The sequence below is a fragment of the Nematostella vectensis genome, chromosome 6 (genome assembly GCF_932526225.1).
Source record: "Nematostella vectensis chromosome 6, jaNemVect1.1, whole genome shotgun sequence".
NCBI classification, from domain to species: Eukaryota; Metazoa; Cnidaria; class Anthozoa; order Actiniaria; family Edwardsiidae; genus Nematostella; species Nematostella vectensis.
The window spans coordinates 236030-261795 of NC_064039.1; the positions used below are offsets into that span (position 1 = coordinate 236030).

Here is a 25766-nt window from a genome sequence, read left to right on the forward strand (position 1 = left end):
GCAAAACAACAACACGCAACCCGCGGGGGAGTAGGACAAAATAAAAGGAGCAAATTCCACGCGCAGTGGTGGGGTGGTGGTTACCAAAAATAAGATTCGACATGGCGCGCGGGTAATACCAAAGTGTCTCTCTCTTATTTTATGCTCTCTTGGAGGATAGCCACTGTAGTCTAAAACTTTCTTATCAAAATTTGTTGTAAAAAGTCTGAAAGTCAGACCCTTTTTAAACGTTTCGTTTTTTCTCAGTTTTCTTTTGTTGTAAGTGCTGAAAAACATTTGTATTAGTTAACTATTTAAGGATGCAATATCTCAAGAAAAGTTTATAGAAATATTATTATCGTAGAAATAAGGGATTGGATTATGCAACGCTCGGCACAAAATATAAACAATATCACTATTCATCCTGATATAAGGAAAACGCTTTCACGATTTTTATTATTTAGTAAAATATGACGAAATTTACAATGATAACCGCACAAGGATGCCCTGTCCGTAAGGACTTCCATCCATATTCCCATAAATATGTTCTGTCCGTAGGAACTTAAATCCATATACCATTCACCCAAACTCGCGCACGCAATCATCACGATCTAGTTAAAATGCTGCCAAATGGAAAGAAAATACAATGACCTTTATATTACTTTCTTGATACCAGCTTCCTTGATAAAAAACACATTAGGCCCGTCAAAATATGTATTTGTAATCTTTGTACTTCATTTGTGTATAAAGAATTCTTTTGAGTGTCTACAAATGTCTAAAGCACATTATCTTTCTAATAATCTAACACCAAGGAAAGACTATATTGGACAATACGCTATAAAAAAAGACGGCACGCCACCGTTCATTGTCTGGGTTGTTTGTTCGGGGGTTTTACAGCGCATATTTTAGGTCATGTAATCAGTGAGCCTTGATTCCCCTTTGGTAATTGTCCGTTCAGTTTATCGAAGGGCAAAAGAAAACTTCGCAAACAGCACAGACAACGTAAAAATCACCGAGGTAAAGAGTAAGTCAGTTGAAGAGGGTATGATGATGTTTCCTCTAGACATCAGGACGAAGTCACTAATGTTCCTGGTACAGTTATCCTGGATACAATTTATTTCCTGTGTAGGATTTTTCTTAGAATTCTCAAGCATGCGGAGCCTATGAATATAAGCCCACACTTAGCATGGTACCATAACGTGTTTATACAAGCACGCGGAGCCTATAAATATAAGCCCACACTTAGCTTGGTACCATAACGTGTTTATACAAGCACGCGGAGCCTATGAATATAAGCCCACACTTAGCATGGTACCATAACGTGTTTATACAAGCACGCGGAGCCTATGAATATAAGCCCACACTTTGCTTGAATGTAGTCCAGCACTACCAACAGTTGTGGTAAATTCTCTCGAACCATTTTAGTTGGCGGGACGGGGTCGCATTGCTATGTTACATCTGTGTATCACTGGTTGAGTGGAATCACGCAGAGAAGGCGTGGAGGTTGCCCATCTGGCTAAGGCCGGACTGGATGTGCGCCACGTGAATTTCAACGTTATCCTGGAAGCAGCTGCAACGATAATCACAAATGTCGAGCTCATAAGCACAAGAAATGTCTAGATCGTTTAATTATTACACACCGACGGATTCTGTAAACGGGAAAACATATCTAGTCCTAGTTCTAGTCTAGTCCGAGTTCTCGGCGCTTATGCTGAGCAATGAGAAGACGTTTAATCCAGAATGAGCGCTTCAGCGCATAACATTAAAAAAAAAGCAAAACTGAAAGGTTTAGAATTTTCAAGGTTGTGCTTACGTTTCAACCCTGAAGCTCTGTAACAGGCAAATCCTACATGTTTTGTATCTGCTTTTACGATTGTTTGAAGGGAGCACTTATTTCGTCTTAGCGCGAACCCTGAATGCGAAAACGATTTGAAATGTGCGCTATCTGTATCATTCAAGCCCGTAAAATTGCACACCAACCTGATGTTACTTGGGTCAATAGTTTTTTTGATCTCTTCAACAGCGTCGGAGAGGGATTTAAATTCAAAAGTATTCAGGTCATTTTCAGCTAGGGACTAAAACACAGACACAAATAATCATTATGCAGACGTCTCGCTTCAGGAGGATAAGGGGGGGGGGGGGGTGCCTAGAACCAAAGTGATTAATGGACTCTCAAACAAATAAAACTAGAAAAGAGGTTAAAGGTAGTGAAAGATTTTTAAACCCAAACGGGACATTCACTTTTAAACCCCACATCTATCTTTAGGGGTTTCTAAGTTTACCCCTTGATTTAAGAGTAATGTGGGTATTAACATAGACTAATTTTTCTTGCCTAGTTCGCCACATCTTTTAACTCCTTTCGATTTATCTTTTACCCACTTTGTTACCAAGACTGCATTCATACCCCTCAAAGATATTCCCCTTTGGAAAGTTGAGCTCTTTAATAGGGAAAGGTGGTCAAATTGGGCAACGGCATTACAAATATGGGCAACAAAATACCAAGTATGGGCAATAGCATAACAAATAGGGGGAACGGCATCCCAAATATGGGCACAAGCATACCAAATATGGGCAACTCTTTACCAAAAATGGGCAACAGCATACCAAATATGGGCAATAGCATACCAAATAAGGTCAACGGCATACCTTGATCTGAAGCAAGATGGACGTCAGACCATTTATAACCTCAAGAGTGGGTCGATGCCTTACAGCTTGCCTAGAACAGAAACGTACATTTGCTCAGAAATATGGTAATGTTCACAACTTGCCTAGAACAGAAACGTACATTTGCTCAGAAATATGGTAATGTTCACAACTTGACAAGAACAGAAACGTACATTTGCTCAGAAATATGGTAATGTTCAAAACTTGACTAGAACAGAAACGTACATTTGCTCAGAAATATGGTAATGTTCAAAACTTGACTAGAACAACAAGGTACAGGCGTTCAATAAATATGGTCACAAAGAAAACAAGTTACCATTGCTTAGTCTAATTATTGTGTCTATTTTAAAATATACAAAGAAAGTTGTGTAACTTTCTGTTCCATTTTAATTTTGAGTTGCTCCACCATGAGAAAGTTGTATAACTTACTGTCCCATTTTCACGTTGAGTCGCTCCACCATGAATATGTTGTATAACTTACTGTCCCATTTTCATTTTGAGTTGCTCCACCATGAGAAAGTTGTATAACTTACTGTCTCATTCTCACGTTGAGTTGCTCCACCATAAGAATGTTTTATAACTTACTGTCCCATTTTCATTTTGAGTTGCTCCACCATGAGAAAGTTGTATAACTTACTTTTCCATTTTCACGTTGAGTCGCTCCACCATGAATATGTTGTATAACTTACTGTCCCATTTTCATTTTGAGTTGCTCCACCATGAGAAAGTTGTATAACTTACTGTCTCATTCTCACGTTGAGTTGCTCCACCATGAGAATGTTTTATAACTTACTGTCCCATTTTCATTTTGAGTTGCTCCACCATGAGAAAGTTGTATAACTTACTTTCCCATTTTCACGTTGAGTCGCTCCACCATGAATATGTTGTATAACTTACTGTCCCATTTTCATTTTGAGTTGCTCCACCATGAGAATGTTGTATAACTTACTGTCCCATTTTCATGTTGAGCTGCTCCACCATGAGAATGTTGTATAACTTACTGTCCCATTTTCATTTTGAGTTGCTCCACCATGAGAATGTTGTATAACTTACTGTCCCATTTTCATGTTGAGCTGCTCCACCATGAGAAAGTTGTATAACTTACTTTCCCATTTTCACGTTGAGTTGCTCCACCATGAGAATGTTTTATAACTTACTGTCCCATTTTCATTTTGAGTTGCTCCACCATGAGAAAGTTGTATAACTTACTTCCCCATTTTCACGTTGAGTCGCTCCACCATGAATATGTTGTATAACTTACTGTCCCATTTTCATTTTGAGTTGCTCCACCATGAGAAAGTTGTATAACTTACTGTCTCATTCTCACGTTGAGTTGCTCCACCAGGAGAATGATGTATAACTTACTGTCCCATTTTCATGTTGAGCTGCTCCACCATGACCTTCGCCTCCTCATCACACTTTCTCTTGACGCTAACGGTCTGGTCGATGGTGTGAAGACCATGGTCTGGTGCCAGCTGGGCAATGATAAACACATATCAGTGCATTTGGCTGTTACATAGGACAACTAACATTTAAGTTGGACTTCACAAAATCACCTTCAGCATCGTTGATATACATTTGTTTTATAATAGCTTACTGAAGCAAGATATGCATTCCAATATTGTAAAGATTATGGGGGTATGACGGATCCACGGATCGTCTCAAGGCTTGAAACTTAATCTACGGTTTGAGCAACAGATAAAAACTAACCGTCTGACAGTATTCCTGTACGCCCGTCAAGTAGTCGTTAAGGTCCTGTTGAAGAATCAGAAATGGAGTAAATAACATGTTGCTCGTTTTTCTTTCCTTTTTTTTCTTTTTTCCCTTTTTTAACCTGTTGCTCTAATAGCCACCAAGTCCATGAACATAAACATGATCTCAATGTACTTAACAATGCATGATGCGAATGCAAATACAAATACTGATAACCTTCTTATAATCGGGTCATCATTTATTGGAGAATCGTTAAATACAATCATTTTACCATATGTTACTACCCCCTTTACGACTCCCTCATTATCAGACAAATCTGTCATCTTTTGTACAGTATGGTTTTAATGCTGTACAGTAAGTCAAAACAACGACTGAAGACAGCCTTTCGTTCCTTTACTCGAACATTTCAACACTACGATTGTGTGTGTGTTCGCCAAAGCACGCGCGTGCGCATACGTTATTCAGCACTGTCGGGTACACGCCTATGAAATATTAACACAGACGGGCCAAGACAGACCGACTGATAGCAGCATAGAAAAAGGCAGGAAGATGTCAACAGAAACAGAATTCACCTTGTTTAGACGCTCAAGCTCCAACACAACACATGCATATTGTCTCTGGAAATCCTTGTCAATTGGATCTTGATAAGATTTCTATAATGAGGAATGATTTGTTTGTTGGAAAAATACAATGAAACACATGAAACACGTTGTGTGTCATATCATGAGCTTTTTGCATTGTCTTGTTACTTTTAGTCCCAATAGAAATATGTATGCAACGTTTGTATGAACATGTTGCGCTAAGCCACTTTATTAGCTGCACAGCTTCAAATTAAAAAAGGTTTCAGCATGGTGATAGCTCCAGTTGCTACATAGTAATGCTTTTTCAGGATGTTATAGTACTAGGGCCGGTTCCTGAAAAGCCGATTTGCGATAACCCAGGGTTAAATTAACCCTAACCCACGATTAAATTTTTACCCCCAGATTAGTTCCGTTCCCGAAACGCTGGTTAGCGCTAACTCTGGGTCAGTTTGAAGGTAAAATCTAACCCTGCTCGCGAGGTGGGTTAACTCGCTAATCCACTGTTTAGTTGGCGTAACACAGGCCTCCCAAACTTTGTAGTAGAACTAAAGCTTCATAAAATAAAGTTGTCGACAAAAAAGACGTTACACAAAACAATGTAGGGATCAAATATCCTAACATTTCGCTTTATTATGTGACCTTCGTTGCGATGCCGACTTGAAAATTGTGCTGGGACAGACAGAAAATTACATGAAATTTATACTTGAAATGAATCTGTCTCGCTAGTGTCACGCACCAACTCGAATCCTGCAAATGACACTTTTTTGGCCATGAAATGGAGGTAATTACAGGTGATGTAGAGATGTTTTGGGGCTTTTCTGCGAAAATAAAACCACCAAAGGTAAATTTAAGTTGCTTTCTGTTGATATACTGGGTACCCTGTGTGAATTTTACTCTTCAAACCAGTTTTTCACTCGTTTAATCCAGGGTTAGTAATTCGGGGGATTACTTGGCTTTCGGGAACGGTGAGTTATCCGTCGGTTAGCTAACCTACGATTAGCGAATTTTAACCCGGGATTAGGCGCTGATCGAGGGTTAAGTTAATCGGCCTTTTAGGAACCGGCCCCTGTTCTTTTTCAACTCCAGTTGTTACACAAGTAAAGCTTTTATAGGCTGCTAGACCTGCTGTAAACAAGATTGCTAAAGCTTTGTTGTTGTTGTTTTTTAACCTTTTTTCTTATCTATTTGATAGCCATGAGCACTCTGCAGGCTACGAGACATGTATTTTTCTTCTCTATTTGATAGCCATGAGCACTCTGCAGGCTACGAGACATGTATTTTTCTTCTCTATTTGATAGCCATGAGCACTCTGCAGGCTACGAGACATGTATTTTTCTTCTCTATTTGATAGCCACGAGCACTCTGCAGGCTACGAGACATGTATTTTTCTTCTCTATTTGATAGCCATGAGCACTCTGCAGGCTACGAGACATGTATTTTTCTTCTCTATTTGATAGCCATGAGCACTCTGCAGGCTACGAGACATGTATTTTTTTTCTCTATTTGATAGCCACGAGCACTCTGCAGGCTACGAGACATGTATTTTTCTTCTCTATTTGATAGCCATGAGCACTCTGCAGGCTACGAGACATGTATTCTCCGAGTTCAGGTTTATTGGCAATAGTTGTGTACTTACCATTTTCTCAGCTTTGGTGTTCATATCCCGCAGCTTCTCGATGCATTCCTTTTTAACCAACAAAATTTTTGATAGTCGGGTCTGCAAAACCAAAACATAAGTCACCAAAATATGCGGAACATCCTCAGGAACCCAGGGGGTCAAGGTCACAGGCACGAGAATGTGGCGTAGCAAGGCTGGCTGGGAGGGGGTAGTGTGGGGGAGAAGAGAAAGGAGCGTCTCCTTCCTTACTTTTCTATCTCGCCCCCTCCCCCTCCCCCCGCCTTGTTATCGCGCCTCGTTACGCTGCCCTCGACACCTTGGGTACCCGGGAATGCAAATATCAAACAAACACAGCGCACACTTTCTACGTACCACCCCGAAACACTAGCGCAACGTAGTGATTTCATTTGTGAACAATAAAAAAGCTTACCACTAGAATCAGGAACTTGATAGGAAAGCCTCCCAGTGTTCCACCAGTGCCCTGCTGATTGATGGCTTCCTGTAACCGCAGCCTGCAGACGTTGGCAAAGTTTACAACTCCAGACCACACTTGTGTGACAACTGTGTGACAGTTGGCGTTTTTTTGTTTGTTCAACATTTTAGCATTAAAAAAATTGTGTTATATATCACGCAGTAGTTGCGTCACGCAATTTACATCCGGGTTCTGTTTGTGCAATAAGTTTCAACATATTTTATCCAGGATCTTATGTACTCTAAAGCTATAAATTCCCTGGTTAATCCAAGCCTAGATTATCTAGAACAGTCCACTTGATAGTACCTTGCCGGTGATGCTCCAAGCAACGGGTCGTTCACCTGCAACGAGAGGCCCTTCAGGTACAATATTCAATTATTTAGGAAAACATTACCCCTGCACCATCACATACATTGGCATTTAACTTATGAGGTACGATTTGCACAAAGTTTGCTTCTAAAATGTCTATTTCAATTTTTACGCTTTTTTGTGTTATTTTTTGGCAGCAATCATACAATGGGAGATCAAGGTATCTTAGGCCAAAAGTTCACCATTTAAAGATTGTTTATTTCTAGTTTACAAAACATTGAACGCCTTTTCAAGGCACCAAAGCATGAAGACAAAAAGGAATTGCTGGTTTCTCTTTTTGTATCAATTATTGCCTCTGTCAGCATGTGTTTTATATATTTACCATGTTTGGACTTCCCTGCACACCACTGCAACAACAAAAAAAGAGGTATTTCACGGGCTATGGTCTAACAATAAAATATGTAAACTCATTTGGTTGGCGATGGTACCAGCTAGAAGACTTAATGTATCACAGAAAGCAAGTGAGAACAAAAAAAAAATCAATAACCGGTTAGCCAAGAATTATTACTTTCTATCAACGATTGTGTTAATAACGGGATATGGAAAACTGCATTCAGTAATCACTTTCATTGGGAAATTCATCACCATTATTTAGTGGCAATGCGTGTCTGGTTTCGGACAAAGACCTCCCGTTTACCCTGGTCTGCGTACTGTAATAAGGGAAGAGACACGAGTTGCGTGTGCTAAGGGCCCTTGCCGTCTACCTACCCCGTGTCTTTTTACCTGGGAGGGGTATAGGTGGGCGGGGTCTACCTCGTGTCTTTTTACCTGGGAGGGGTTAGGTGGGCGGGGTCTACCTTGTGTTCTTTTTTCCTGGGAGGGGTTAGGTGGGCGGGGTCTACTTCGGGTTTTTTTATTTGGGAGGAGTATAAGTGGATGTGGTCTACCTCGTGTCTTTTACCTGGGAAGGGTTAGGTGGGCGGGGTCTACCTCGTGTTTTTTTATTTGGGAGGAGTATAAGTGGATGGGTTCTACCTCGTGTTCTTTTACCTGGGAGGGATATAGGTGGGCGGGGTCTACCTCGTGTTTTTTACCTGGGAGGGGTATAGGTGGGTGGGGTCTACCTCGGGTTTTTTTATTTGGGAGGGGTATAAGTGGATGGGGTCTACCTCGTGTCTTTTACCTGGGAAGGGTTAGGTGGGCGGGGTCTACCTCGTGTTTTTTATTTGGGAGGGGTATAAGTGGATGGGTTCTACCTCGTGTTCTTTTACCTGGGAGGGGTAAAGGTGGGCGGGGTCTACCTCGTGTTTTTTTACCTGGGAGGGGTTAGGTGGGCGGGGTCTACCTTGGGTTTTTTTATTTGGGAGGGGTATAAGTGGATGGGGTCTACCTCCTGTCTTTCACCTTGGAAGGGTTAGGTGGGCGGGGTCTACCTAGTGTTTTTTATTTGGGAGGGGTATAAGTGGATGGGTTCTACCTAGGCTCTTACCGAAAGTGCTAGCACTTTTTGGGGCATTATTTGGCTTCGCGAGCACTTTTTTACATTTTTTCACAAAAAGCACTGCTAGCATTTTTTCTTATTATCGACTGATTATTTATATAATTTCGCGTTAATCAGCACACTCTGACTTCACATATGTCGTCCAAAGCCGCAATTTGCATTCATTTTCGTCAAAGGAGCCGAGGAGGCTGAGGAATATGTTTGATAGGTCAGCGGTTGCCTTCTAGAACCCGGTCCTTCTCGTCAGTCTTCCTCGTGACTCGTTCAAAGATGGCGTCATTCACTAGCAATACTGGAAGTCAGACAAGCAAGGCAGAGATAGCTAGAGAGCGTACTTTGCCATCAATCAGTGGAAAAAACAAAACTAGGGGGAACTGTGATGTAAAAAACATAACCATACATGATCGGATTCAGCAATATCCAGGAGAGGAACTAACAATCAAAGACGGGAAGTTGTTTAGTCTGGCATGCCGCGAAATAGTGTCTTCAAAGAAGAGTATTCTAACTACGCACTTGGCTTCAAAGAAACATGGAAATGGTAAAGAGAAACTGAAGAAGTCTAAGTTGAAGGATCAGACTATTATGGAGGCTTTTAGAGCGGCGGACATGACGCAGAAAGACAGCACTCTACCAATATCTGAACGGGCCTACCGACTCGAAGTGGTCGAAGAGTTTCTGAAGGCTGGCATCCCACTTGGGAAAATCGATAAGTTACGCTCCCTCTTAGAAAAGAATGGCCAACGTCTCACAGCAAGTGCTCATCTTGGTCAGTACATTTCAATTGTTCTCAAGCAGGAAGTCGAAAGGATAAAAAATGAACTGACTTTGCCTGGCCAGACTGGCACGACAAGAGATGTTTCGATGATCTTTGACGGAAGTACACGACAAGGAGAAGCAATTGCTGTCATCCTGCGTTTCCTTGACGAGAATTGGTCGATTATTAAACGTCTCGTCAAAATTGATATATGTTCCAAGTCAGTGAATGCGGATGATCTTGCACAAGTTCTTAATCAGTGCCTATCAGTTGATTATGGTGTCAAGTCCAATTCGTTACTCGCAGCCATGAGAGATGGGGCAAGTGTGAACCAGGCAGCGTTGGATAGGATTGCATTTATCTTTCCTAAGCTGCTCAACGTTGTGTGTTTCTCACACACGCTTGACAATGTTGGGAATCATCTTGTCATTCCAACTCTTCTAGAGTTCGGTAGCGTGTGGCTTCGCCTGTTCCGCCATAGTTACAAGGCAAAGCTGTTGTGGAAAGATCTGACAAGGCAAAGACCGAGATCATACAGTGAGACCAGATGGTGGTCAAAGTGGGAAGTCAACAAACAAATGTTACTGCAGTTTGGAGATATTGAGGGATTCTTGATAGAAGCAGAAGCCGCTAATATTGGTCCACAGTTACTCCCTCAACTCCAGGCAATACTTTCCGATCCTGAAGCTCGAGCTCGCCATCACCATCGATGTTGGGGAGCACTTTGTAAAAACGACCTATTTCTTGGAAGGTTATGGCCCTCTCGTATTCTCGTGTTATGAGAAACTCCATGCTGTTGCCCAAGCGTGCCACGCCCCTCACTTTCCAAACGTGCGTGCAGTCGCAGCAGCAATCGCTGAAGAAAATCCTGCCCAAAACGTAGCCGCCCTCGTACAGCAGGCAAAGGCATGTGTTCAACCAGCCATAGATTGGTTTCTGAGAAAGTTCAATGTCCAACTATACAACACAGTGTTAGCGTTCAAGGCTGCGAGGTATATGTGTCCGGTCAGCGTCCAGTGGCTGAAGCCAACTCAGCACTCAGTAGAGTCCTTGCGAATCTTCCCTTTTCTCAATGATGATTGCATTACCTGCTTACTTAGCTGCCACTGCAGACGTGGTAATCAACACAGAAGAGCGAAAGGTAAAATGGTGGCACGACCACAAGGAACAGCTCCCTCACTGAGCTTCTGCAGTGAAGAAAGTGCTGTTGGTGCAGCCATCCTCGGCTGCAGCAGAAAGGGTATTCTCTGTTCTCAATTCCGCATTCAACGACCAACAGGAGCATGCCTTAGTTGACTATCTGCAAGCAAGTGTGATGACCCAGTACAACAAGCGATGACTTACTTCTAAAATGGGTAATGATGACCCAATGACAAGCGTGTGTTGGACTTAAATGGAAAAAAACATTGATCGTTAAATTTTGATGTTAAAACATGTGAGCGAAAATCTGAAAATGTAAAGTTCTATATGATTAAAAAAAGTCTGAAAAAATGAGCATTTTTTTAATCAACAAGCATTTTAAAAAAAAATAGCATTATTTTAGCACTTTTTTGGCAAAAAGCAAGCACTGATTTTAGCATTTAATGTTTTTTTAACGAGCACTTTCGGTAAGAGCCTAGTTCTACCTAGTGTTCTTTTACCTGGGAGGGGTATAGGTGGGCGGGGTCTACCTCGTGTTTTTTTTACCTGGGAGGGGTTGGGTGGGCGGGGTCTACGTCGTGTTTTTTACCTGGGAGGGGTATAGGTGGGCGGGGTCTACCTCGTGTTTTTTACCTGGGAAGGGTATAGGTGGGCGGGGTCTACCTCGTGTTTTTTACCAGGGAGGGGTTAGGTGGGCGGGGTCTACCTCGTGTTTTTTTACCTGGGAGGGGTATAGGTGGGCGGGGTCTACCTTGTGTTTTTTTTTACTTGGGAGGGGTATAAGTGGATGGGGTCTACCTCGTTTTTTTTACCTGGGAAGGGTTAGGTGGGCAGGGTCTACCCCGTGTTTTTTACCTAGGAGGGGTATAGGTGGGCGGGGTCTACCTTATGTTTTTTACCTGGGAGGGGTATAGGTGGGGGGTCTACCTCATGTTCTTTTACCTGGGAGAGGTATAGGTGGGTGGGGTTTACTCTATTTTTTCACCTGGGAGGGGTATAGGTGGGCGGGAATGCTGCTGTTCTTGGCCGCTCTTTGAGTAGGAAGGATGAGATAGGCATCAACTCTTCATTTTCTTCACTCTGTATTAGGATAGGTGCAAATAAAGGTGACAACAGCTAACCAAAACAAGGCCAGAAGATACATGTATTTTAAAACTGGATGCATGCTAGATACATGTTTTATGAGTGTAGTGTAAGTACTGTAAATTCTTTGTGATCTATCAAGGGCCAAATGTGGTAAAAACCAAAGATGAACGCTGGTTCCCTCAAGTTTTAGCTTAAGGATGCCAAGAAGGGGTGGCCCTCAAGAGTGGCCTTCATCGACTCTCATCTCTGTTTCATAGTAACCCTGTTAGAGCTAGAAAGAGTGGTCTGATCGACTCTTATCTCTGTTTGATCGAGGTGACAGCTAGAGAGAGTGGAATCCTCATTGGCTCTCGCATCCATTTGGGGGAGGTTTTACTCACCAGTACTTCCGTGTCTGGCACTGTGTGTGTTCCAAGGCCTACAAAGGAGGACAGGAATTATCATCAGGCCTACTAATGATCTAGTGTGCAGGATAAGGACGTTTTTATTACAAGTAGGCTTTTAGAGGGACACTACGAGCTCACTTTGAACTCCAATTAGCAAAGCCACCGTATATTACAATAATATAACAATATATTATATATTATAATAATATTGTATTATAATAATATTATATTATTGTAATAATATATTATTACAATAATATAATAACATATTACAATATATTATCATATTACTTCCATAGTCAAACACATAAATTTATTTTGATATACTGTATGTTATCAGGTATCTTGGGTTCATCGATTGAACAAGGCGATGGAAATGAAATCATAAGAGCTGTTAGAGTTTAAGAATGAAAAAAAAGTGAAAAGTTGCAAGATTGTAGCAAAGCAACCATAAATTTAGTTCTTACCTGGTCCATCAAACGTGACTCGGTATGAGGCATTTTGGGTATCCACAGCTTCTATCTGACCAGTAAAAAGCCCATCTTGAGGCCAGCGTAAGCGAGCTGTGAGTACAAACACCAAACACTTTAAGACAAACGACAAATAATTAGAAAAAACACTTAACCTTAAACAAGTAAAGGACAATACAGCAGCCAAAACCAAATACTACGATCACAAACTGGTTTGAACAAGTCGAACCAAGAGTCTTTTTATTGGTAAATTTGTTTAGTATGAAATTATGTAATTAGAGTCGCCTCAACCATAAAGCATAGGGGATGAAGAGCATAGAGCTGTAAAGGACAGCACTATTAAGCATAGGAGACGAAGAGCATAGAGCCGTAATAGGACGGCACAATAAAGCATAGGGGACGAAGAACATAGAGCTGTAACAGGACAGCACCATAAAGCATAGGGGACGAAGACCATAGAGCCGTAACAGGACAGCATCATAAAGCATAGGAGACGAAGAGCATAGAGCTGTAATAGGACAGCACTATTAAGCATAGGGGAGGAAGAACATAGAGCCGTAATAGGACAGCACCATAAAGCATAGGGCAGGAAGAGCATAGAGCCGTAATAGGACAACACCATAAAGCATAGGGGAGGAAGAGCATAGAGCCGTAATAGGACAGCACTATTAAGCATAGGGGAGGAAGAACATAGAGCCGTAATAGGACAGCACCATAAAGCATAGGGGAGGAAGAACATAGAGCCGTAATAGGACAGCACTATTAAGCATAGGAGACGAAGAGCATAGAGCTGTAAAGGACAGCACTATTAAGCATAGGGGAGGAAGAGCATAGAGCCGTAATAGGACAACACCATAAAGCAAAGGGGACGAAGAGCATAGAGCTGTAATAGGACAGCACCATAAAGCATAGGGCAGGAAGAGCATAGAGCCGTAATAGGACAACACCATAAAGCAAAGGGGACGAAGAGCATAGAGCTGTAATAGGACAACACCGTAAAGCATAGGGGAGGAAGAGCATAGAGCCGTAATAGGACAGCACTATTAAGCATAGGGGGCGAAGAGCATAGAGCTGTAATAGGACAACACCGTAAAGCATAGGAGACGAAGAGCATAGAGCCGTAATAGGAGAGCACCATAAAGCATAGGGGATGAAGAGCATAGAGCTGTAATAGGACAACACCATAAAGCATAGGAGACGAAGAGCATAGAGCCGTAATAGGACAGCACTATAAAGCATAGGGGACGAGCATAGAGCCGTAATAGGACAGCACCATAAAGCATAGAGGATGAAGAGCATAGAGCTGTAATAGGACAACACCATAAAGCATAGGAGACGAAGAGCATAGAGCCGTAATAGGACAGCACTATAAAGCATAGGGGACGAGCATAGAGCCGTAATAGGACAGCACCATAAAGCATAGGGGAGGAAGAGGATAGGGCCGTAATAGGACAGCACTATAAAGCATAGGGGAGGAAGAGCATAGAGCTGTAATAGGACAACACCGTAAAGCATAGGGGAGGAAGAGCATAGACAGCCGTAATAGGACAGCACTATTAAGCATAGGGGAGGAAGAACATAGAGCCCTAATAGGACAGCACCATAAAGCATAGGGGAGGAAGAGCATAGAGCCGTAATAGGACAGCACTATTAAGCATAGGGTACGATGAACATAGAGCCGTAATAGGACAGCACCATAAAGCATAGGGGAGGAAGAGCATAGAGCCGTAATAGGACAGCACCATAAAGCATAGGGGAGGAAGAGCATAGAGCCGTAATAGGACAGCACTATAAAGCATAGGGGAGGAAGAGCATAGAGCCGTAATAGGACAGCACTATAAAGCATAGGGGAGGAAGAGCATAGAGCCGTGATAGGACAGCACTATTAAGCATAGGGGAGGAAGAGCATAGAGCCGTAATAGGACAGCACCATAAAGCATAGGGGAGGAAGAGCATAGAGCCGTAATAGGACAGCACTATTAAGCATAGGGGAGGAAGAGCATAGAGCCGTAATAGGACAGCACTATTAAGCATAGGGGAGGAAGAGCATAGAGCCGTAATAGGACAGCACTATAAAGCATAGGGGAGGAAGAGCATAGAGCCGTAATAGGACAGCACCATAAACCATAGGGGAGGAAGAGCATAGAGCCGTAATAGGACAGCACCGTAAAGCATAGGAGACGAAGAGCATAGAGCCGTAATAGGACAGCACCATAAAGCATAGGAGACGAAGAGCATAGAGCCATAATAGGACAGCACCATAAAGCATAGGGGACGAAGAGCATAGAGCCGTAATAGGACAGCACTATGAAGCATAGGGGACGAAGAGCATAGAGCCGCAATAGGACAGCACTACAAAGCATAGGAGACGAAGAACATAGAGCCGTAATAGGACAGCACTATAAAGCATAGGGGACGAAGAGCATAGAGCCGTAATAGGACAGCACTATAAAGCATAAGACAAACAACATTAAGCATAAAGACTTATGGCATAGGACAGGACTTTACAATCCCAAATCTACATATAGGCAACAAACGTTTACATCAGGAGTGGTAGCACCTGAGCATAAACTACTATACCTGCAACAAGAATCAATGTAGAAATAAATCAACACAAGCTTGTATTGGTTTGTTTCATGCCTCTGTAAATACAGATTAGTTTTGGTGTTTTGAGTGTTAGCTGTGCATAAATGCTCCAACACCGGGCTAATGCTTGAAACATCAGAAAACATACCATTTGGACCTTGTGATTTCCCATATTCTATTAGGCCTACTGTATACACACCAGCTATAGTTATTATACAGCTTGTCTGTTGTATTCAATTGCATTGTACCTGTGACTTTTGTACCAATGACCAGGGGGAGGGGTACCTCCTCCGGTAAGTCTTTGAATCGCCGGAGCTCTGTAACCTTAACAAGAAATGAGACAACAGAGACAGCTATAAGCTGACAGTGATCCACCATATGAAATAGTCAAACAGCATACAAAAAACGAACCATTTAGTACGAAACTTATTGTTTTATAGAAAAGAAATCTGGAAATCAGACAAAGTGCAGACATCATATAAAATATTTTAACCTTTTTCTGCTGTAGGAGGCGGATTTTCTTTCGCTTTTCTTGCAAAGCTTGCCTCTCTTCCAGGAAAAATGAGGGTGAGCACCTTCAAGTAAATTTAGAATTCATGATGAGATTCAATCAAACTTATTTTTGCATTATTTGAGGAAGTTGAACTTAGCAGATTAGTAAAATGAAATTTTATCATAAGATATAAACAAACACCTTTTTCATACATCTTCAAGGGAGCTTGAGATGTATTAAAATTGGTAATGGATTGGTATATATGGAAAGGAGTGGAAAATTTTTGTATGTACAGTAATGAAGGGAAATACATACAGTACATTGGAAGGAGTAAAATAATGCAGTGATGGTGTTAATCATTCACAACCTACTTCCTCTTATAGAGAGTAAACAAAAAGTTATCAAGGAACAGGTTACTAATACCCCAATGTTTTGATTTGAAACTTGTCTTTTAAAATTGGAAGCACAGAAGATTGCTTCTCCCTGATTCTTATTGAGTAAACAAATTCCATGGATGTACAACCTTCTTGGCTTCCCCATCAGTCTCCTGACCTCACGCCATTCAGCTCTTCTCATCTTTTTCACCTGGAAGATATCAATACAGTACATACCTCATTCCATGTTTCTAAAATATGACAAAGAAATTGTACATGAAAACTAATGATAAAATACAAATTTTAAGGTGCAATGTAACATTTGCAACTATTGCCTTACTCAACCATTAATACCCACACAAAATTCTGCTAATGGAAAATTTGGATTGCATTAATATGCAGAGAACTTACCTTTAGATTGGGAAAAGATTCTCGTAAGCATATGCAGAAGTCATTATCACCCTCAAAAAGAGCTCTAAAGAAAATTAAGAAAAAAATACTTTATTCAATCCATTGACTGCCTATTTTTTAGCTAAATTTAAGAAAAAAAAACAGACCTCCACTTATTTTGATTTTTTTTTATAGTCTGTCAAAGTGAAACACTGATGATGAAATATTATTTGGATAAACGTAAGAATAAAATATTTGTCTAAGTGCATTATTATAATTATTTTTTAACTAAGCATTATCCTCAAATATTATTATCTGTATTATATGATTAACTATTTTTTTTGTTAAATTTTACTCGATGTAAATAGTGCAATGCAATAATTTTTAAATAAGATATCACACTTGTGGTAGTTTTAGAAAATGTAAACAGCTCTTGGATATTTAACCCACACATGTTGTACATAAAAGTGTGGGGCCCCGCTTTAGGCGGTGCCTAAATATATCTAGTAGTTTCCCTGCTAATACATAAGTTTTACATTAAAAAGCAACGTAGTATACTTTTGAAAAAGCAAACCTACCTGTCCACACTAGAATAAAACCATTCATAATAACACCATTTAGCTGCCTTGGGGAGCTTCAGTAAGTTTTGCAGTTTGGAAAAAGCAGCCTGTAAACAAAGTATGGAAATTTGTATAATACTGTATGTGATGTCTTAAACATGTTTTTCCTATTAAAGGCAACGATATACTTGGTGCTTGTGTAAATAAATAAACAAGGCAAATACATATGTTTTTATTTGGTTTTGTTTTACAGTAAAAGTATGAGTGAATAAACGCAAGTCAATAATATATTTACACTCAAATAAAGCTCAAATGATATTCTATCTTATTAAGTGTCGGAAAACTGTTATTTGCAGGAAAATTATTAGGCAACCATCTTAATCTATTAGGCAACTGACTTACAGTTCCTTTGTGGATGGTTGCCTAACTAATTGGTTGACTAACGACCTGTAACCCAGTATACTGTATACCTTGTTGATAGTTACCTAATGACCTGGTTGACTAATAACCTATAAACGCATTATACTGTATACCTTGTGAATGGTTGCCTAATGACTTGGTAGACCAACAACCCATAAATGCATTACTGTATACCTTGTGGAAGGTTACCTAATCACTTGGTTGTCTAATGACCTGTATGTAATTAGCCTGCTTGCAGGCGCTACTCGGTGTTATCATCACGGAAAACACTCTCTGTTCAGTGATCGAGCTCCATCTTGTATTTTAAGCCGCATGGTTTCTGAGGGCGAGCGCAAAAACAGAAGCAGGGCCCTGCATCCGTTTCTCAACATAGCTTCACGGACCTGCGTCCGTTTTTGCCCTCACCCCCAGGAACAACGCGGCTTAAAATATAAGATGGCGCCCAATCACTGAGCGGAGATTGTTTTCCACGATGATAACACCGAGTACCGCCTGCAAGCAGTCTAGTATGTAATCCATTATACTGTACCACTGGGATGGTTGTTTAACAACATGTAACCAATGAACACTGTGGCTGGTTGTCTAAAGAATTGGTTGTTTTAAGACCTTTATCCCAGTATACCTTTGCTCCTTTTGTAGCAGGCCCATTAGCTCCAGTCTGTTAAGCCAAAAAGAATGATATTAAAAAAGGACCTGTAGTATAAGATGGCAGAGACCTGGTCTACGTCGTGCTAGACTTCTTCAATTGCAGAGGTCCATAAACTTAGGATAAGCAGAACCTCAGGTTACTGTAACTTCAATCATGAATCTCAGTTTAACCAATTTTGAAATATCTGTTTTTTAAACATTTAAAACTAAAACTAATATTTTTTTTATTTTACTGTATAAAGCTTTACTCTTGAAGTTTAGTGGAAATGATAACATGTATACATACATAGCCCAGTCATATATACAGTACCACATACCAGAGGAGATCTTGGAAATCGCCTGTCATAAATAAAACATGAAAGATGTATATAAAACAATTTTTTACCCCAAAAATATTTCAAGTTTCAACATCAAGACATATACTCAGTCTTACACACCTTGAACTCGGAGAAGGAATAGTGAAGTCCTGCAAAAAATGGAATTGTAAAAAAACATTCAGGTGGGCTTACATATGTAATTGCATTACAAATGTACAAAGTTGGTCAAATTTTCTTAAGCAAAATATAGACAGTCACATTTCGTCTGAAATGTGCTTCAAGTCAAATAAGCAGGAATAAATAGAGAAGCTTAAGGCCTCTTTAAAAATCATGTAAAATACTCGAGTCGTGTGAAATCAGTTAAACAACAGGAAGCAGACAGTGAGTTTCAAACTAAACATTGCTTGGCTTTGCCTTATTAAATTTATGCAGGAAAAGAACAATAAGATGCTATTAGTGGACAGTAATGCAAAGCTCAGAGATGGTTCAGCCTTAAACTGTGTTCTTTTTTATAGAGCTTCACCTCATTAGATGATATCTAAATTCATACAGTTGTGACCTCTTCTCAAATACCCGTCATTTTTGTAAAAAAAACAAAATGGTTTATGCATCCAATCAGAAGATTTGTTATTTCAATATATATATATACACACACACACGGACACACCCACCCAACCGACATGATCAATTGTTTGACTGTTTTTTTTTTTCAAAACATAAAATCAGATAGACAAGGTAAGATAAACAAAGTGAGTCTTTATATTGCTTCAAAAGGGCTCAATTTTACCATTTGCAAGCCATATTCAAGATATACAAGATATCGAGCCGCGCTTCTTCCGTGCCAAACCTAATTGTTTAGTATTTGAATATATTGGCACAATCTATACACAGCAGACAAAAGCACCAGAATTGGTAAAAAATATGGCCTAGGGGATCAAAATCAATACTGAGACCGGTGTCCACCAGTACCATTAGCGGATCCATACATAAAGAGCAATTAGTTTTTAAGATTTTCATACCTTTTCATGAGACAAAAAACGATTAAAACGCACATATTTGAAAACGATTTCTATCATTTCAGCTGTATTCTATCGAATTCCGAGCATAAAAAAACATATAAATAGCTTTAAAAGCTACATTTGAAGAAGGAAAACCTGCTGGTACCCAGGCCCCACGCGGCTTTATTTACATTCCTTTTGCTAACATGCGAATATGACTGATTTTTGTTCATCAAATAAGCACAAATAGGTGGTGCACATTAATTTTCCTAGAAATCAATGGGTTCTCTAAGTATTATATTAAGGGCTACAGAGCTTAATTCAACCAGCGCGGCTGTAATTATCTGCTACCGTGTCTCATGTATGTACATTGTGGAGCTCGGACATCAGAAAAAAGGTACGTATACCATTTTCAACAGCCTCCATTTATATATTCTGTTAATATATTATATTCTATTAGCCTGACACTTTTTATCATCCTCTCTTACTTCCCGGAGTCCTTTCCTTTTCTTATGCTCCACAGCCTTTTTCCATCCCTGAGGTCATTATTAAGACATCTTTAAGATAATAACATAGTCCTAGGGATTCGTTGGAGGTTGGTTGCTATCCTGTTAAAATCATGCGATGTGTTCAACCTCATCACTATAATGCACACGTAGCGAGCAATAAGCACAGTTTTTTTGTAGTGCCTCTGCAGGCCCGTAGCCAGGGGGGGTCGGGGGGTCCGGAAGAACCACCCCACTGGACTAGAAGGTCAGCTCCAATGAAAAAAAATTGAATACCACTGCAAGCTACGGCGAGTTATCTAAGAGAAAATGGGCCGCTAAATGAGTAAACGACCCCCCCCCCCGCTCAAAATCCTGACTACGGGCCTGCTCTGCTAGTCAGCTTTTTTCGTTCTTAAGTGCTTTCGAGCATTAATACTGCAAATTTGTAACAATTCCTGTGCTATTTTAAGAAATTTGTGACAAAGAGTTTCTACAGGTGTTTCTTCTGCTGAACATCCAAATCCTCTATTCTCAAGCATCACAATATGATAACTTTGATTGAGGAGGCATATCTAAAGCATCTCGTTGATCTTTGGTGTCTAGTTGACAGACACTTACAAAGCTTACATATTTATTAGCATCCTCTTGTCTATCTTTATGCCAAGTTTGGTGCTTTTGTCCGCTACGTAAAGATTGAAACACGAAGCGACTGGACTACTTGTTGTGCCCCATTTGTTTTGGTTTTTGCAAAATGCAACAGTAACTTTTTTACCCATTGGAACGACTCAATTGGTACGGCATCTGAATCAACATTGTGTCGACCTAAATGAATTAGGGACCTTGCAACGATGACGGTAGAAAACAATGGAATATGATTAAGAATTCAATAGCAGCATGTGGAAATGCATTCTGTCTGATACATATTTTCTTTATCCCTTTTAAGTTTCACCTTCAGTTGAGGACTCAGACGTTTGCACTGTAAACTCCACTCCACTAACTACGTTCGCTACTGTAGAAATAATGTCATTAGTTAATTTTTATCTGTCTCTGACGATAATGTTTTGCTTTTTCTATTGCAATAAAATTTTGATTGATCACCACGTGCAAAAACATCATCGATCGTGTTGTCCTAGCTGTCATCATCGTCCTTGCTTTCAAGTGGTCAGTTTTAAATATAAGAAATCAATAAAACCCGATATTAAGGATACCGTAGGTCCAAGCGGTAATTACCCCGATCGTCCCGGCAAAACAGCTAGCGCTCGCGTTGGATTAAAGCAAATGCCAAAAAACTATATATCAATTTAAAGCTTAATGAGTGTTCTTTCCTCCTAAGATAATCATTTTTTATACACGCTTAATTTTAAGTGCTTTTGCCTGGTCCGAAGTGCGAAATCGACCACTTATAAACATGCGAATTATTTATACACACCAAAAGCGCTTAACCTCCCAGGATCTGCTTAATATCTTTCATCATATACTGAACTGACAAACCATGTCTACATTTGAAGTCACACAGCCTCGTTGATTAATAATCAAGGGTCAAAGTTAGGCGTGGAATAATTTTGCTTCTTTGGCTACAAGGAGCTAATTAAATCCGTAGCAAAAAAAGCTATTGATTATCCGCGGCACAGTGTGACAGAACAATATTTATACTAGACGCTTGCCAAGTTGCGCAGGAATCAGGCGGTTAGAAGTGTACCTTTAATTCACATATTTAGAGTAAGATGGGGTGAAATTTGATTGCAAGATATCGGGGATTTAAGTTGTGTAAACATTAGAGGCAGCGTGACAGTAGTGACAGATGAAGAGCAAATGGAGCCGTGTATGGCAACCAATCACATTGCACGCTCTACATGCAGCGGGAAAACTCTTAGGCGCTCAAATGTCAAAGCGCTAGTCGTGCAAGTGAAGGAAGATGCCTAGACCAAAGAGAGCTAGCACCGAAGAAAAGAAGAGCGTAGAAAACTTAAAAAGAACAGAGACAACTTTATGCTTTGGGCTTTCTTTCTCGCTTAGCCTTCTTCGAAGAAAGCCAAGGATTCTTACTTAATCTTGGCGTAGTTTACAACTATGCAAAATTTAGAGTAAACGCTTATAAAGTTGATATAAATACGGATAAATCTCGGATAAAACGTTGATAATGATACTGACGCGCTTGTATGCTAATTAGAGGGAAAAGCCTCCCCAGATGTTGATCACGGGACTTTGAGCTAAGTAAACAGGATTATGGGATTATTGACGCCTTCAAGAATAACGCTACACTCGTTCAAATTTGGTTTTTCTTGAATATCTGGCGAAGTATTTAAGATTTCGGTGGTTTTTTTTTGCTAACATCCAGAGTGTGCCTATTGTCATCGATTGGCATAATAAAAAAATTTCACCCAAAATGAAGCCATTTGGGTCTACAGTACATCTATGATTGAGTACTCTTGGGCTGTGAGTATCGATTATTATTGATTTCCAATATCAATCAATAATAATCAACTGATTAATATTGATAAATATTGATTAACCCAATTAGTTTCCGATGATCGATTTTTATCGATTGGTAGGGCCGGGATAATTTGAGTGCTACTGTAGGTCAAAATCTGACTCTTTGAACTGTATGAGACTAATTCCCATTTTGGCCCCAAGCGTAAAGGGTGGCCATTAAAGTACTGTACATGTAGTTAAGGGCCTACCTCTTCTGGCATCAGTTCAGTGTCTTCATCACCTGGAATTTCCTCAAGTTGTCGCCGTCTTTTACCCCTTGTCTACAGCATAAATAATTAAATCACTGTAAGAATATTATCTTAAAATATCATCTGTACACTGTAGAAGTGACAGGCTATCATACAGTAATGTGAAGAATAGAGGTACCGGACAGGTATGCAAGCTTATTGTGTGCAAACAATTGAAAGCATGTAGCTCTCACCATTCGCTTGGATGGAGAATTGAAAGGAGATGCTTGTGATGCGATTCCTGTAGACAAAAGTAGAAAGTAAGCTAAAAATGCAAAATATTTGTAGGTGTTTCTGTAGGTGGCATCTACATATAAATGCTTATACCTTTAAGGCTCACAAGTGCTTCTGCAGAAGTTTCTGAAATCATAAAAATCAAATAATTGTGAGGGTGAACCTCAAAGTTGATGGTAGATACAAGAGAACAACATTATGTTCTCAAATAATATCATTCATGGCTATGTTGGTATGACACATGATAAAAAACAGCCTTCGCTCTATGGACAGAACAATGAAAGTTTGGGGGTATTTTGTGGACAACTTTTATGATTTTAGTGAGAAAACTTGCATGTTAAATAGCAGGGTCATTAATTTGAAAAAAAAGATTCTATTATCATCTTGTTTTGATTTACAAAATTTTAATTGAAAGATACTGCAACCAAGCATACAGTAGTACTGTGAAATTTCTATATGTGAATGTCACCCTAACCATAACCCTAACCCTAACCATGACCCTAACCATAACCCTAACCCTAACCCTGACCCTAACCCTGACCATAACCCTGACCCTAACCATAACCCTAACCATGACCCTAACCCTAACCATGACCCTAACCTCACCCTAACCCTAACCTCACCCTAACCATAACCCTAACCCTAACCCTAACCCTGACCCTAACCATAACCCTAACCCTAACCCTAACCATAACCCTGACCCTAACCATAACCCTAACCCTGACCCTAACCCTAACCCTGACCATAACCCTGACCCTAACCCTAACCCTAACCATAACCCTGATCTTGGTCAAACATACCCAGAATAGCAGTGTAAACAATTTTTTAGTCAATTTGGAATAAAAAAGACAGCTTTTAGATGAATCGTGGTGATTCTAGGAAAATTATTTTCTTATCAGGTCAACCAAACAACATAAAATCCCTATGAATGCACTTTACAGCAAAGTTCAACCAGATTTCATGAAACTGATTGTTCAAATCAATTATTCTGCTTCCCTACCCAGTATTATACTTTACCAAATGTTTCATCTCCCTAGCCCTAAACATTAAATTTAAAACACTTTACCTTACTAAAAATAAACATTCACATAATTTGGTAAACAATAAATTTGGATATAACATCACTAGATCGAAGTCAGATATTTTTTTATTCGTACCTTACAAAAAAAGAAAATATCCCGGCCACTAAACTGTGTAAGAGAGTGGCAAGAGTTCCTAAGAAGTTCGACTTTTACTCCCTAATTTGTCCAGGATTCGTAACACATTGCCAGTATATATTCAATTAGATCTGCTTAACAGGGAAAGCAAATTGCTTATTTATAATAATGTAACGATCGATTAAATACGAAACGATCAAAAGTTTAATACCCTCGAAAACAAAGAAGAAATAATTTTAGTTCAGTTTCAAACATTACACCAAAACAAGTCGAAAAGTGTATTATTTTCTTTTAGGAATAAGGATTAATCATACTAAATTAGCTCTGGTATGAGCAATAAGAGCTTGGCTAAATGATGTTCAACATTTAGTTTGATAGTGTGATCGCTTGGGCAAGTAAATACAGAGCTAAGTTGAGCGAATTGTCACTTACCTTCCTCCGCCATCTTGGATCAGACGCGCTCTTTTTCAAAGTCCGCCTTAGTGCATCATGGGAAAAATGGATAATTCCACAGGAGTCCCGAAAACGATGGAAGAATATTCACAGCTGCTCTACCTGACATATAATAGGGACGTGACATATAGGGACGCGTAACTTAAAGGGACGTTCGTCAAAATTACCTATACGGACGCAAATATCAAGCCACTGAGCGCCTGACATATAGGGACATTACGAATACGAGACCCTTGGAGACAAAGGGGACCACGGTGATCAATTTAATTTTTTGGGAGAGGGGAGGGTGGGCGAAAAAAGTTCACATGACCTATACGGACGCTCATAACAAGCCACTGAGCGCCTGACATATAGGGACGTTACGAATACGAGTCCATAGGAAACAAGGGGGAACACAGTGACCAATTTAGTCTTTGTGGGAGGGGAGGGTGGGTGACAAAAGTACACATGACCTATACGGACGCTCATAACAAGCAACTGAGCGCCTGACATATAGGGACGTTACGAATACGAGTCCGTGGGAGACAAGGGGGAACACAGTGACCAATTTAGTCTTTGTGGGAGGGGAGGGTGGGTGACAAAAGTACACATGACCTATACGGACGCTCATAACAAGCAACTGAGCACCTGACATATAGGGACGTTACGAATACGAGTCCATAGGAAACAAGGGGGAACACAGTGACCAATTTAGTCTTTGTGGGAGGGGAGGGTGGGTGACAAAAGTACACATGACCTATACGGACGCTCATAACAAGCAACTGAGCGCCTGACATATAGGGACGTTACGAATACGAGTCCGTGGGAGACAAGGGGGAACACAGTGACCAATTTAGTCTTTGTGGGAGGGGAGGGTGGGTGACAAAAGTACACATGACCTATACGGACGCTCATAACAAGCAACTGAGCGCCTGACATATAGGGACGTTACGAATACGAGTCCGTGGGAGACAAGGGGAACACAGTGATCAATTTAGTCTTTGTCGGAGGGGAGGGTGGGTGACAAAAGTACACATGACCTATACGGACGCTCATAACAAGCAACTGAGCTCCTGACATATAGGGACGTTACGAATACGAGTCCGTGGGAGACAAGGGGGAACACAGTGACCAATTTAGTCTTTATGGCAGGGGAGGGTGGGTGACAAAAGTACACATGACCTATACGGACGCTCATAACAAGCAACTGAGCTCCTGACATATAGGGACGTTACGAATACGAGTCCGTGGGAGACAAGGGGGAACACAGTGACCA

The 25766-nt window shown here is 40.4% G+C and overlaps 1 protein-coding gene across 1 annotated transcript; it reads right to left on the reverse strand.

Annotated features, from left to right (window-relative positions):
* Positions 1–409: 409 nt before the first annotated feature.
* Positions 410–24559, reverse strand: LOC5511484 (protein lin-9 homolog). Its single transcript, XM_048728652.1, has 25 exons — positions 24491–24559; positions 22995–23027; positions 22862–22908; positions 22629–22700; positions 18582–18610; positions 18462–18483; positions 18119–18154; positions 17095–17183; positions 16538–16601; positions 16276–16337; positions 15753–15834; positions 15508–15583; positions 12671–12766; positions 12198–12235; positions 11717–11811; positions 7719–7743; positions 7334–7368; positions 6986–7067; positions 6574–6654; positions 4929–5009; positions 4354–4398; positions 4009–4118; positions 2626–2695; positions 1960–2054; positions 410–1549 (listed from the first exon to the last, which is right to left on the reverse strand). The coding sequence occupies exons 1-25, from the start codon at positions 24501–24503 to the stop codon at positions 1462–1464; spliced, it is 1566 nt and encodes a 521-aa protein (XP_048584609.1). The 5' UTR covers positions 24504–24559; the 3' UTR covers positions 410–1461.
* Positions 24560–25766: the final 1207 nt, after the last annotated feature.